At 42.3% G+C, this 15118-nt stretch overlaps 1 protein-coding gene across 2 annotated transcripts in view; it reads right to left on the bottom strand.

The window, feature by feature from the left end:
* TINAGL1 (tubulointerstitial nephritis antigen like 1) overlaps positions 1–15118 on the bottom strand; it is a 37994-nt gene that overhangs the window by 21274 nt on the left and 1602 nt on the right. The window contains exons 1-3 of one of the 2 annotated variants that reach the window (XM_087970512.1): positions 14373–14540; positions 11887–12219; positions 6851–6914 (exon numbers count right to left, since the gene is read on the bottom strand). In XM_087970512.1, the coding sequence (XP_087826638.1) occupies positions 6851–6914; positions 11887–12187 (365 nt within the window). In that variant the 5' untranslated portion in view covers positions 12188–12219; positions 14373–14540. Of the gene's footprint in view, positions 1–6850; positions 6915–11886; positions 12220–14372; positions 14541–15118 lie in introns of those variants that run through there. The other variant, XM_026673685.2, reaches the window with a different exon arrangement.

Consider the following 15118-nt stretch of genomic DNA (forward strand, 5'->3'; position numbering starts at 1 on the left):
AAGGAAAGGAAAGGACGGGAAGGAACGGAGGGAAGGAAAGGAAAGGAAAGGAAAGGAAAGGAAAGGAAAGGAAAGGAAAGGAAGGAAGGAAGGGAAGGAAGGAAGGGAAGGAAAGGAAAGGAAAGGACGGGAAGGGAAGGGAGAGAAGGGAAGGAAAGGAAAGGAAAGGAAAGGAAAGGAAGGGAAGGGATGGAAAGGGAAGGGAAGGAAAGGAAAGGAAAGGAAAGGAAAGGAAAGGAAAGGAAAGGGAAGGGAAGGGAAGGAAAGGAAAGGAAAGGAAGGGAAGGGAAGGGAAGGAAAGGGAAGGGAAGGAAAGGAAAGGAAAGGAAAGGAAAGGAAAGGAAAGGAAGGGAAGGAAAGGAAAGGAAAGGAAAGGAAAGGAAAGGAAAGGAAAGGAAAGGAAAGGAAAGGAAAGGAAAGGAAAGGAAAGGAAAGGAAAGGAGGAGTGGGAAGGGGAAAAGGAAAAGGAAAGGGAAAAGAAAGGTGGGCAGTGAGGCAGGACTGATCAAGAGATAGCAAAGAGTTTGTACCAAACTACATGTTATACAGAACAGATTTTCACCTGACTTTTTCCATTGGTTGCTTTCACACTCTCAATCTGATTATAGGATTAACCCATTCTCTGGCTTTGCACATACTATATTGAGAGGGAAGATGATTGGGGTAAAAACATCTTTATCGTAATTAGACTGAACTGTTCAAGATTAAAACCAAACAAACAAATCTAGCATATTGTGCCAAGCAGCTGCATGGGTTAGCACCAACCTTCTTAAGGGGGTTGAGTGAAACATCATACCACAAAAAAAGGTAGAAAAGAAGCAGCTTTTGGACTACTTAAGCAAGTGTTCCTCAAACACAGCAACCTTAAGACAAGTGGACCTCAATTCCCAGAATTCCCCAGCCAGCATGCTGAGAAACATTGATTTAAACCTAAAATACAAAAGTAACAGCTCAGGGACCAAGTGTGATCTGGCACGGATCCAGAATGCCTCAACATTCCTAGACTTCGGAGATTCCTGCACTGTTTAGTGAGGTTATATTATTTAGAGATCAAATAATCTCCTGCTATTTGTTTCCAGGAAACGGAACCCAGAAGCATGAAGGAAGTGTGGGAAGTGTGAGGAGGGCTCAGCAAGAATGAGTTATTTGTGACTTTTGGTAGAAGACATAAACTTTTAAAAATAAATGGATATTTTTTAAATAGCCCTTTCCACTTGGATCTCAGCTCCACCACCTTTTCAAGGGCAGACCTTGACTTGCTGCACAAGAGATAAAGTCCTAATTATGGAATTGCCCTAAAAAACTCATGTGCGTGTTTGTTTCTTGAGTGATTCTTTCCGAGTGCTCAGTTGGCAAGCATACTGCAGAAAAGCTACTGGGTCTAGAATGGGAGTGCAAAGGTTTGACAGCAGGAGAAGTAAACGGTGTTAAACAGGAAGACTGCATTCTGCTTGCAGCGGCTGCTGTTGCTTTTCAGGCCAATGTTCTGGGTCAGACATGTACAAGGACACACACACAAGCTGCAACATTCCTCTTTACTCCTGTGCATTTGATGTAAGTTACTAAAAAAAGGGGAAAAATGACATCAGTCCTTTCCTGCCCATCAATAATCTCTTGATAGAAAGTGGAGATGGGGCACCCCTCCTTCCCACTCCTCCTTTATGTGTTGCCCATTCAAAGTCTCCTTCAAGTCAAGTACAATTCCTGGTGACATCATGAATGGAGTGAGGTGGTTTTCTTGGCAACCACCCAGAATAGGTTGGCCATGGCTTTCTCTCAAGAAGAGTTTTGACTCCCAACTTGCAGCCTTAACAATCCTTGAAAAGCTTCCATTCACCTTCTTCCTGGGTCTTTCAACCCTCTTGATTTTTAGAGATCCACCAAGCTCAACTAATTGGGCATGCATTAGACCTTAGATAGCACAATGGGATCTAGTCAATTTCACAATTCTTTCATCATAGCCAAGTTAAAATCACCATGCTCGGTGTTCCCATGTGATGCTTTGGTGTACTTTCTCCTAGTAGCAGGAGTAAACTCAATAGTTACATTCTCTATTTATTTGTATCCCGCCTTTATTATTTTGATAAATAACTCAAGGTGGTTCACATACCTAACAGTCTTTCCTCCTCCTATCTTGCTCACAACAACCCTGTGACACGAGTTGTGCTGAGAAAGAGTGACTGACTCAACTGGCATTCATGCCTAAGGCAGGACTAGAATTCACAACTTCCTGGTGATTGGCCCAAAGTTATCCTACCAGCTTTCATGCCTAAGGCAGGACTAGAACTCATGGTCTCCTGGTTTCCAGCTTGCCGCCTTCACGCTAGACCAAATTAGCTCTCTTAGTAAAAGTACTGAGTGAACATGGACTAGAAGCTTCAAAAGTCTGAATGAATATTAGCAGCCAGGGAGCTAAGTGGATTTTTTTGGGGGGAAATAACTTCATTAAATCTAGTTCTACTTACTACTTTATTATGGGTCACAGACAAGGAGTACATAAAAATGCAATATATAATAAACAATATGGCATGCACAACAGAAGGCTGGTAGTTATGTTTAGTCTGCTGTCAATAACATTCTACAGGCTGCAAATATAAACTGTGCAAATGAAGAGAGAACTTTGGATTTTTTTTTTCACTCCCAAAGAAGCTGCATTTTCTGTCCAGCCTGGAAATTGGCTAGTTCTTCTGCATGAGAAGCAAAGAAGAAATCCTTGCTAACTCCTGTAATTGAATGAGGCAGGATATCTCCTCTCTCCCCAAACTTTCCATTTTTAGCCCTAACCCCAACCTTTGTAGATTGCTAGAAATCTCTTTCAATTTGTTTAAAGTCTTAGTAGTTCATTCAGAACTAGGCACTTGAGTGCCTAATTAGGAACCTGAGGGTCAGTTTGCTATAGTGGTTAAGGCATCAGGCTAAAAACTGGGATAATAGGAATTCTCATCTTGTCTTGGGCATAAAGCCAGCTGGGTGACCCTGGGCCAGTCCCTCCCTCTTGGCCCTAGGAAGAAGGCAATGGCAAGCCACTTCCAAAACCTTGCCAAGAAAACTGCAGGGATTTGTCCAGGTAGTTGTCAGGACTCAACATGGACTCAAAGACACAAAAAAAACATCCCACAACAAAGTGGGTTTAGCAGCTGTGTGAACCCAACTAGAGACAACAGTAGCTTCGCTCCCCAAGAAATCCATATTATGTTTATGGATGAACTAATTTTGAAGGCTCATTAAGCTTAGTTTGGACGTACACATTTAAACCTAGTAGAGAAAGATATTAGCTGGGGAGTAGAACTGGAAAAGAGAGCCAGTTTAGTCTAGTGGTTAAGGCACCAGAATAGAAACCAGGAGACTGTGAGTTGTAGTTCTGCCTTAGCCATGAAAGCCAGCTGGGTGACCTCTGTCCCACTCTCTCACCCTAGGAAGAAGGGAATGGCAAACTACTTCCAAAATCTTGCCAAGAAAACTGCAGGGATCTGTACACGCGCACACACACACATGCACACACATGTGCACTTTAGTTTTCAAAAGCTGAAGTTATCAAGAAAATAAGAAAAGTCTTGCTGAAGGAAACTAAGGTATCTACTTAGAAGTTTTGCTCCTGTGGCAACCAGATGCTGTTGAGGATAGTAATATTGAGGAAAGGTGCCCCCAACCCAGAAATATCACTGAAACTTTAAAGTTTGTAATGGGCCTTTGCCTGCATGAATTTAGCCCTGCCCTTCTTAAAGCCATCCAGGTTAATATGCCATCCAGGATGTGCAGTAATGAGAGGTCCTTGATGCCTCTGTGGTTGGTTGTTTTCTTACTGACATTTCATTACCCAGCATCAGTGCTACCGGTGCTACCGGTAGCAGTGTTAGTTTTGGGTAATGAAATGTCTGCAACGAAACATACAAGGCTCAGAAAGCATCAAGGACCTCTCATTTCAAGCTACACATATGCTCCTTTATTGGTGCAGAAATGGATTTTACACAATAATGGCATGGAAATTCTAACATGATATAAATATCATCCCCTACATCTGCCTTCCTTTGAATGACGCTGTCCAAATTTGGCTCCGCTGGCTGGCTGGGAAAGGGAGTCATGGTCCAACACATCTGGCAGGGCCCAGGTTGGGGATGACAGCTGTGCAGGCTGCATCTGGGGGTTGGAGCTGCATTTAAGCAGCCACCTTGGCTGTGTGCAATACAACCCTCCCTTTCATAGAAGATTAAGAAACACTGATTAAGAACCTTTTGCCTCTTTGACTGAGAGCTACAAGCAGTATTAGTTACCCTTCATGCAATGCTTGGCATTTTTATTTGGTCCAAAAATCCAACCCACCCACACACACCCCTTCTTCCCTCCCCGCAACCCTCCCGGGACAGCAAACATTTCTCCTTTTATGGACTGGGTTAGCAAAAGCAGCTCATAGGTTTCTGAGTGATGGTGCTGAGAGAGGCCGGTTTCTGGAAGCCTCCCAAGGTGGGAAGTCCTTCAAGAAAATGCCAGCTGGAAATCAGACTTTCTGAAGGTGCTTCTGAAGTCAAGAGAGGCCCAGCTTGGCCAGTTGGTGGCTACACTTCTGGTTTTCAGATTAGAACTCTCCTGATTCGATACCTGCTTCTAAGAATAGGCTCAGATTCATTAGACAGGAAATTCTCTCCCATCATTTTGGGAGAATAATCCCACCTTTTCTGAAGTGATTGTTCAGAAAATATGATTGTTGTTTCCATTTCATCCATTTAGCCTGTGGCTGTATTCATACACCCCTCTGAACTGGGGCAGTGAACAATCTAGCTGTGATTCAATTTCTGAAACCTAGTTAGTTTTCACTTGGATTTTTTTTTTAATACAGCTGAGTGGTGGTGTGAACCCAGGCTGTTCCTTAGCTTAGGGTTGACTTCAGCATCTTGGCTAAACCCAGAAATAGTATATAAAATCATTCATACATTGCAATGTCCTACCTGTCAATGAATACTTCAGCTTCAACCATAACAATACAAGAGCACACAGTAGATACAAACTCAAGGTAAACCGCACCAAACTTGATTGCAGGAAATACGACTTCAGCAACAGAGTGGTCAATGTTTGGAATACTCTACCTGACTCTGTGGTTTCTTCCCCAAACCCCAAAAACTTTAACGTTAGACTGTCTACTATTGACCTCACCCCTTTCCTAAGAGGTCTGTAGGGGGCGTGCATAAGCGCACCAACATGCCTACTGTCCCTGTCCTATTGTTTCCTTTTATTTTCTTATATGTATCCATTTCATGTATTCATAACTATGTTTATACTTATACCTATTATCTTGTAAGCGATTGACAAATCAAATCAAATCAATCAATCAATCAATAAAATAAACTGTATTGAGCAAGTTGTATGAAGGCAGTGGGTGGGAATAAGAAGGATGGCAACTGAAACTCCAGTTTCAAGGCTGACATGCCCAGTTCTGTTCAGTGTATCTGTATAGCTCAGAGTAGTCAGGAGCCCCAGGCACTTGCAAACGCACATAATTCAAATTCCTCTCCGTTCCAAAGTTTCTCCCCTTTGCCCCCAATCATAAACAGGCCCACAAGCCCTAGCTGGAAGAGTGCCCCACCCTACCCCTTTAAGGCAGCCATTGGCCTCTTGGCCTTCATTCCTTTTATAGCTCGTTTTGGAGGGAGAAGGCAGTGGAAACAAGGGTGGGGTGAGAGATGGAGAAAGAGGAGAATGGAAAGAATGGAAAAGAAGATGAGGAGATGTGCCTTGCTTTCGTTTTGTCTTTTTTTAATACTGTGGAACTACAATACCTAGAATCCCAACTCTTAAGCATTGGCAGGGAATTCTCAGAGGACAACTTCCAGATCTATTCTGTAGATATTGGCAATTTTGCAGCTCTTCAAACTTATGGGCATCACATTGATTTAGGGGGGACTGGCCCTTCTACACACAGTACTGTCCAAGTGCACTGAGTTACAGCTCCCATTATTCTTCAGCCAGCAGAGTCACTGAGTGGGCGTTGTAGTCCAATACCTCTGGAAGGGATTCAGATTAGAAATGGCTGCTTTGGACTGCACATTGACTCATTAACCCACAACAAGCCCAAGGTTAGAATGTGGTTTCCCTGAACAGATGTGTTGAGAAAAGTCCTTGTAGGACAAACGGGGTTTGTTGCAACTCCTCAACCTCCTATTTCACTGGCAGGTGGGAAGCTACCATGTTAAATTTCCCAGAGCATTCAGTATCGCATAACCCTGAGGCATGACAGGAACATTTAAATCATTTAAACATTTAATTTAAACAATTAAAATGGGGATATTTAAGTCAGAGGTGTCCAACCTTGGCGACTTTAAGACGTGTGGACTTCAGCTCCCAGAATTCTATACTGGCTGTGGAATTCTGGGCGTAGAAGTCCACAAGTTTTAAAGTTGCCAAGTTTGGGCACCCCTGATTTAAATGTTGACTTTCTAACCATTTTGGCACTTTCTCTGACCAGCCAGCAACCTGGGGAACCTCAATCACCCCCATAGCTTGTCCTGATCCAGAGTGTTAGAACTTTTAACAATAAGGAGTCTCTTTCTATTTTTCCAAGGAACTGCTGAAGAATTTCTCCTAGTGTATTGTGGGATTCTTTTTCTGGCTCTTGTGGGAATACAGATAGTCCTTGACTTAGTAACATTAGTTTAACAACCATCCAAAATTACAATAGCATTGGAAAAACTGACTTACAACCAGTCCTCATGCTTACAATCATCATCGTGTCCCTGCAATTATTGATCAAAATTCAGCACTTGGCAACCAGTTTGTATTCACAACAGAGGCAGCATCCTGTCTGACAGAGCAAAACCGAGAGAAGAAACAGACTGAGATCCCAAAACCCAAGACTTACCAGAGGTTGCAGTTATCATGGTAAGTTGCTCCAGCATGGAACTTGACACCATTGCGAATGCAGCCTGGGGTGGGAAAAGATGCCAGAACAAAGAGGGTTATTCTACAGAGCTCTATATATTTTAAGATGGCTCAGCATTTAGACCAGGACTGTCCAACCTTGGCAACTTTAAGACTTGTGGACTTCAAGTCCCAGAATCCCCCAGCCAGCCATGCTGGCTAGGGTATTCTGGGAGTTGAAGTCCACAAGTCTTAAAGTTGTCACAGCTGGACGCTCTGATTTAGATTAAATTTTTGAAGTAGCAGCAAAGACCTTGTTCTGTTCTTAGCCAAAATCATGGGTATGTCCAAAGAGGGAAAGTCCATGGCATCACATGGAACATGTAATGGCACAAATGGCATGAATTATGTTGTTGACATCAGCTGCAAGGCCAGTTACATCATCCAGATGACTTTTGCAACGGCATCACAATGCAAATGAGGCCTCCACAGTTTGTTCTGAATGCCTATGATACAATGGCTTGCAAAAAAATTGGCTTATGACATGGTCTTTCACTCAGGGGAACTTGAAGTTGGAGGCTTTCCCCTTTGGCAGCCAATCTCTCCCCTCCTGCATCTGGAATGCTCTATTCCTTAGAACAGTATTTGCACAGGTGGTAGCCTCCAGACCCTCTTTGGGCTATCACTTCCAGGATTCCCAGCAACAGGCCCTGGACATTCCAGAGGTTGCAATCCCCCACATCTGGATTGGAAAATTCAGGTTGGGAAAGCTTGTGAAAGAGGTGAAAGGTGAGATAAAGCAGCACCGAAACCTTTAGAATTACAACCATGCAGTTTGAATTTTTAAGAATATGGTACAGGAGAGAGAGAAGAAGGAAGAGAGAACTGAGGTTGACAAGACTGCGCTCCACTTGCTGTTTTGAGGAGTGCAAAAAGAAAGGTGCAATTACTTTTACTGCACTATTTAGTTGATTAATCAAATTTATATGGCCACCCTCTCATGGAAAGTGATTCTGGGCAGTGAATAACATTATTACACTGTACTTTGCTTGTATATTTTTTCAATAAATCAGATGCTACAAACACAGTAACACCATCCATGGCAATGTTTTGTTGTTCTATTTGCAGGCAGTTAAAGGATTGTTGTGTTTTTACACGTGCAAGAGAACACAATGCATTCACAAATATGCACCCTGGAGTGGTTCTCTCCCACTCCCTTTTCCATCTGAACAATTACTTATAGTTTCAGGACCCCACTTCCTTATAAATATACATGGATTAGACAAATGCCTGGCTTTTAACCTCTCCAAAGCACAGTGGAAGCTTGTAAAAGTAAAACTGTATTTAAACCCCCACCATTATTCAACAAGGTTAGGTGGAAATGGATCCAAGGAGGCCAAAGTTTGATTTTAATCCAAGACTTCTGCCCAGAAAAGATTTTGAAGGTTAAACTTTAGGTCTTGAAAAGGTAAAGGGTTGTGTTGAGCCTTCGGCTCATGGAACAGGACATCTTTCAATCAGAGAATGTTTAAATCCAATTTAATTTTAAAATTCCTAACTTTTGGGAAATATTTTTCTACAGATCTTAGAAGAGGCAGTGCAGACTAGACAGGCATTTCCTTACCTGCAGGATTTCCTTGCCTAATAACTTATTATGGTTTGCCACATAGTCAGTCAGATGTTTAGATTGGGTTACACTTTTTTATCCACCTATTGAGTGCTTCCCAAAGACCTGGGTTAGACAGATTTTATCGTTTGATGGTGTTAAAGGGAACAGTGATAGGCTATTCTAAGTAATATTGCCTTTTGCAATTGACCAATGGTGATTTTCTCAGTGTTGATGGATTTCTAGAGATTCTCTATGGAGATTCTCAGTCATCCAGATCATGGTTGTCTCAAGGGTGCTTTTTCAAGAGACTCCTGAACTTTGTTTTTCTTTGAAGACATTTCGCTTCTCATCCAAGAAGCTTCATCAGTTTTAGATGAGAAGCAAAACATCTTCAAGGAAAAAGTCCAGTTGCCTCTTGAAAAATGACCTTTTAGAACAACTTCTAGTGATATTCCAGTTGTTTTGGAAGTTCACCCAAGACACCTGTTGCTATTGGTATTACCTTTGGTTTTTTTTGCCATGATCATTCTACTATTGGCAGATTTTTATATTTTTTTATTTTCTCTATTCTTTCTCTTCTATTCTGCTGTCTCCAGCTTCTGCAAAGTCCATTATCCAGACTTCTTGTCTTATCAATAATTGCTAAGTCTGGAGTGTTATGTGGCAGGTGCTTGTCTGTTTGAATTCTAAAGGAGCCATGGTGGTGCAGTGGTTAGAATGCAGTACTACAGGCTAATTCTGCCAACTTCCAGAAGTTTGATTCTTACTGGCTCATAGTTGACTCAGCCTTCCATCTTCCCAGGTTGGTAAAATGAGGACCCAGATTGTTGGGGGCAACATGCTGACTCTGTAAACTACTTAGAGAGGGCTGTAAAGCACTATGAAGCAGTATATAAGTGCTATTGCTAAAGCCCTACAGCAGTTTAAATTCTTTATTTTCTATTATTTTATGTACAGTATCTTGTGGTCCCACCAGTTCTTGCTTGCAGGCAAGTATTTCTTGCAGATCTTCCAATACACCATTGTTGCTACTTTGTCATGCAGTTGTTTGTAGTCAATCTATGCTATTTTTCTGCAGCAGCTAATTAGGTTGTCCACTGTTTCTTCAGCTTCCTTGCAAAGGCAGCATTTGCTTCTTTCTTATAGGCAGAATTTTCCATTTCAGTTGAAGCAGAAAACTTTGCAGCAATGCATCAGTAGAGAATGCAATGAATGAGTCAACACCTAACAAAGTAGAAACCATGCCGTTCTGGGCAGATCTACAGGACAACCCAAAGAAATACAACAAGGATGCAGCTTGGATAAAAAGAGATGGATAAAACAGAAAAGAAGCTGAAATGAAAGAATTTGCAATAACAGCAGAAGCGGTGGAGAAAAGAGCAAGGAAGAACAAGAATTGGTCAGCACCAGGTAAAGATGAACTGCATGGCTTTTGATTGAAATGCCTGATTGTACACCACACACTCATTGCCAAACAGTTTGACAAGATACTGCAAAGCAGTGAAATTGAAGATTGGTTAACATCTGGCAAAACCTACCTGATAATGAAAGATCCAACCAAAAGGGCAGCACCCGCCAACTACAGTCCAATTATTGCTTATCACATTAAGATATGGGAGATTACAGAATATAGACTACAGTTAGTCTTCAATTTACGACCACAATTGAGCCTAAAACTTCCATTCTTAAGAAAGACAGTTGCTAAGCAAGTCTTGCTCCATTTTACAGCATGTTTTGCCACAGTTGTTAAGTGAATCACTTAAGCTAGTAACACGACTGTTAAATGAATCTGGCTTGTCCATTGACTTTGCTTATCGGAAGGTCACAAAAGGTGATCACGGGATCCCAGGACACAGCAACCATCATTAATACATGCCAGTTGCCAAGTGTCCAAATTTTTAACATGTGACTAGGGGGATACTGCAAAAGTGTAAAAATGCTCATTTTTTTTTAGTGACATTGTAGCTTTTGAATGGTCACTTAATGAATGATTGCAAGTTGAGGGCGAGCTGTATATAATTCTGTTTTTTTTTTCCTACCTCTTCCTCCTTTTCTAAATCCCAACACCATAAAAGCAATCCAGAAGGAGGCTTAAAGCAGTACTTAGGTTAATATTCTGGGTTTGGCCAAAGGCAGATGGCTGGGAGCATCTTTTCCAGCCTCTCAGTCAGGAGGCCAGCAGAAAGAAAACCATTGTACCAAAGCAAGAAAATCAGATTTTCCTTATTGGGGGGCCAAGGAAGCAGATGAGGTTGCTACAGAAGTGACTTGTATACACGATGGGACAGATTGTGGTTGTTTGAAAGGCTGCCTCATAAACCCAGGGATGACCTCTGAAATGTGGGTGGGTGGAAACCCATATGGGTTTAGCAAACAACAATGCAACTACACATTCTCACTGCTCAATTTTTGAACTAATTTATGAAGGTTTAAATTCCTAATGCTTAACACTTCTTAAATGAAAATGAGTCACTAGTTTGTAATATTATATATCAATTAAATAACAATGGTGATGCCCCTCCCGTCCACAACATGTCAGTTTCTCTCATTGTCTTTTAACGGATGTATTATTTATTTTTAATCCTTAGTGAGCCACCAGAGTTGTTCACAAGTCTACAGCCTTAAAAATTGAAATAATAAATAAATACAAAGCTCTATTACTGTACTACTGTTGCAGAAAAGAGCACCATGAATCCTTAAAAAAAGAAAAAGAAAAGAAAAGAAAAAAGGCAAAAAGAAAAAAAATCTAAAATAAAACTTCTTTTAAAAAAGCACGCACACACATAAGGCAAAAAGTATACTGAATTGCAAAGGTGGAATTCTTGGTGCTTTCCTAGTTTCTTCTTGATAGACACTACCAAGAAGAAAACCACATTCCCACCAATGCTGAGAGAGCAACTCTGTTATATGTAAACACTCCCTTCCAGCACTGATTATATTACCTAGTTGGGTCATGAAACATCTGCAAGAAAACAACCAAGCTCTCAGAACACCATTGGCCCCACAGTTCAACCCAGAGCTACAAATATTCTCCTTTATTGAATTGCAAGTATAAACAAACAAAAAATAATAATGGCAAGTTGTCAGCCCAGTGTAAGACTGGTGGTAAGAGAAGGTGTAAGACTGTAAGATTCACAGGCCTTCTTTCCATTCTGATCAGCCCTGCATCCACCACTAGATTAAGGGTGTGCTTAGGATATCAAGGGAAAGGGACCCCCCCTTTTTTTCCCCCAGTCCTGTTTCAAACAGTTTCACTGTTTTCAGCCCTGAATGAATCTTAGCATCTTGTCAGTTAACCCATGGAAGGGCCAAGGGCTGGGCTTAGGGTATCCATCCATCAGTTGGACTTGATTCAGCCCTTATTCTGGTTCAGCAGGAAATTCCCGCAGTACCTTCAAATCAGGTGTAACTTCAAATCCACAACTTACCTTTCTGCACTGGATATGGTGGGTCAATGCCCAAACAGTATTCCCAAAAATCAGGGCAACAGTCAGAGATGGTTCGGTTGCAGAAGAGGTCACAGTAGCAAAGGGTATCGAAGTAGAGGACGGTGCAGGCGTCATCCCTCCCATGACAACAAGCATCCTGCCGACCACAGTATGAGCCTTCTGCATCGCGTATCCCCTGTTCATGCAATCCAGGTGCTAGTTCCCTCCGTGTACGATGTACCCGAGCAGGAAGAGTCTCACCCATCAACAGCAAGGTGCACAGAAGAATCCAGTTTTTCATGGTGTTTTCTGAGTTACTGAATCACAGATGTTCTGGATAGAGGAGACAAATAAATCTGGAATCACATAGCATGACTTCTACTTAGCCCAGTCTGCTAAGAACGGACCCCTTGGAAAGATATGAATTGGAAAGCACTGGGAGAAACATTGATTCTTTTGCAAGTATATTTCCTAAACTGGATCATCAGGAAGTGGAGGGTGAACATTCTCCTAAGAAATTTTACTAACTATAATCACATGCAACCTGAGGTAAATCCTTCAAGACAGATTAGACCAGGAATTCAGTATCATGCAGGTCAAATATTTTTTTGTTGTAAAACTATAGGAACAGAACCTTTCTGTCTGAATATGTTTTCCCTGCCCTCCCTTTATCTTCGTGAGAACTAGGAAGGGTCTTGTGTGAGATGCTTCCTCAGGTTACATTCCTGTTCCAACTCAAGTTCCTTTTATCTGGACAATGTCTTGGTAGCCATTTTTCCTCCTGTCCCACAAGGCCATTTCCTCTTTCCTCTACCCATGGTTTTCACCTGGGTTAGAAATTCCAGGACAATAGGGGAAGGTAGGACTAGACCCATCCCTTGTGTATTACAGCCACCAAAACTACATGAAGGTATCCCTATCAGGTGCAGGCAATCAGATCCATATACGAAGGGTTCAAGTTTATTATATCTACCTATAATACAAGAATCTCCCGAGGCTACTTGCCCTCTCTTGGGAATAAAAAGATAAGGACCCATGAAACTTAAGTGTGTCAATCCTTGGTCTCTTGCTGCTGTGCCACAACTGAAGACTAACTCCCCGCTTGATCCATCCTCTTTGTCTGGCTGGGAGTTTTCCAACAGTTCAGGGAGTCACCAGGATTTTGAGGTCAAGAATACCTTTGCTTCGAATCATATACTCTACAAGTCCCTCTTGGAGTCTCTTGTCCTGCCTTTCCAGCATCTTGACACGGGTAAGTTTTTGGCAAGTGTTTTACCTATAAAATTCCAAATCTGGCCTAAATCATTTCTATTATATTGTCATGTCCATTGCTAGCCCCATCATGTCTCTTGAGCACAGGCTTCCTAACCAGCTCTCAGAAGGGAAGATTACACTCAGGACATTGTCCTGTTTATACAGCCATCCAGAATGGAGAAAAGCAAACAAAAAGTTTGAACTCTCGATCGGAAAGAGCTCACTTGAACTGCGAGAGGAGAGGATAACCATCCCACATCAGAATGTTTTGGTGGAGACTCAGAAGCAGCTACGTCACAGCAAATTAATTCCATGACTGTTGGGCTCCTTCGGCTTCTCACTTTACCCTCACCCACAAAGTTGCAAAATAGATTTGATTAAGGGTCACCATATGTCTTACAAGTAGCCCACTGACTTTTCTGAAGAAAATGGCTGCTCAGCCTTGTCTTCAACACACCTACTGTCTATAGCAAAAGAGCACATAGCCAATAGCCACAGCCACGTCTTTCCTTGCTGCACTTGACAAGTGTCATTTTTCCACTTTGGCTGGTTCAAAGCTTAGCCGAGCAGTCATTCTGCAGTGGATTATTTCAGGGTAAGCTTAAAGACAGAGATGGGATGAGGTTTAGGGGCTGGATGCTCTGTTTCTATTGCCCCACAAGTGCTGAGTAGACAGGCCCCAACTCTGATCCTGTGCTAAGTGGGGATGAGGAGAATCCTAGGATACCATGAGGATTCCTTCAAGTATGCCAGGACTGTGATTGAGGGGTGCCTTGAAGTTGTCCAGCTCATTTATCTGCTCTATGTACAAAGATAGTCTGGCTCACACAACATGCTAAGATAAGGCCAGAGGGTCTCACAATACACTGACCCCCAGATTACCCAATCCTATTTTCGCTTGGTCTTACGAATTGTGGGAACCCAGCCAATCTGAATGGCTTTCACTTTCTCTTCCCAGAGAACTGGACACTAACACTACACCTACTTGGCTTCTTCCCCGGATGTTTTTCTCTTGTGCAAGTGAACTAATCAAAAAGCAGAAAACTACAAACCTAGAATGCCCAAATAAACCCACTTGGGGGAAAAGGTGTTCCTACAGAAGGAAATCTGGGCTTGAAGTCCTATATCCCCCGTTTCAGAAGCCGTGCACCTGATAGGCACCATCTCCACCCCTTTGCACTTCTCCTGCCCTTCCAACTTCCCCAAACCTTCCCCTCATAAGGAATGAAGACCACTTGGATGATCTCAGCCTGCAGCAATGCAGTAGGGTCACCATTTCCAAAACCAGAGGCAGCAGTGGTGGCCACCAACTCCGGAGGAAGGAGCCAAAGGTCAAAAGCCAAGGAAGGAATTTCCTCTGCCTTTCCCGTGCACCTTTCACTTGGTTTTCCAGGATGCAGGGGCCGTCCCACCGAGCTTCAAGTTTCATTTTGATTAACTTTGCTCCCTGAGCTGTTTTAGCAAAGTCCAAGGCAACCAAAGGTTTGCTTTTATACACATCTGCCTTATCTGCCCCGCCCAGCAGTGTGAACTGTAAGATCTCTAGCTTCAGAGGTATGTCCAAGTTCAGAAGTTTCTTTCTTTTGTTTCATTTCGGAAGCATTTTGACAGGGGCAGCAGGAGTATGCAAGGATCCCAGAAGACATTCCTGATCTACTAGAGACCTCCCAGGTCCCTCTGGAAGGCTTATAGAGTTGTTAAAAGCTGCATTGGTGGCTTTCTAGTCAAAAGGTCTGTTGCTGCCCCACCCAGCTACACCGGATAAAGGAAATCTATGCCTGACCAGCCACTCAAACACAAACATCAGCTGCACATTGAATACATGTCACTCTGTCTAAGTACTCAGAGTCCACCTCTACTTGAATACTTACCTAATATGGATTTAAAAAACAATTCTGAAGTTTTAGAATAGCATTGGAAAAATTGTTTATAAAATGGGGAAATGCCCTTCTAAATTACTTTGCATGCCACTTCTGTC

Source organism: Notechis scutatus, chromosome 8 (genome assembly GCF_049901735.1).
Source record: "Notechis scutatus isolate UNSWTSFEM ecotype Mainland chromosome 8, rNotScu1.2, whole genome shotgun sequence".
Taxonomy (NCBI): domain Eukaryota; kingdom Metazoa; phylum Chordata; class Lepidosauria; order Squamata; family Elapidae; genus Notechis; species Notechis scutatus.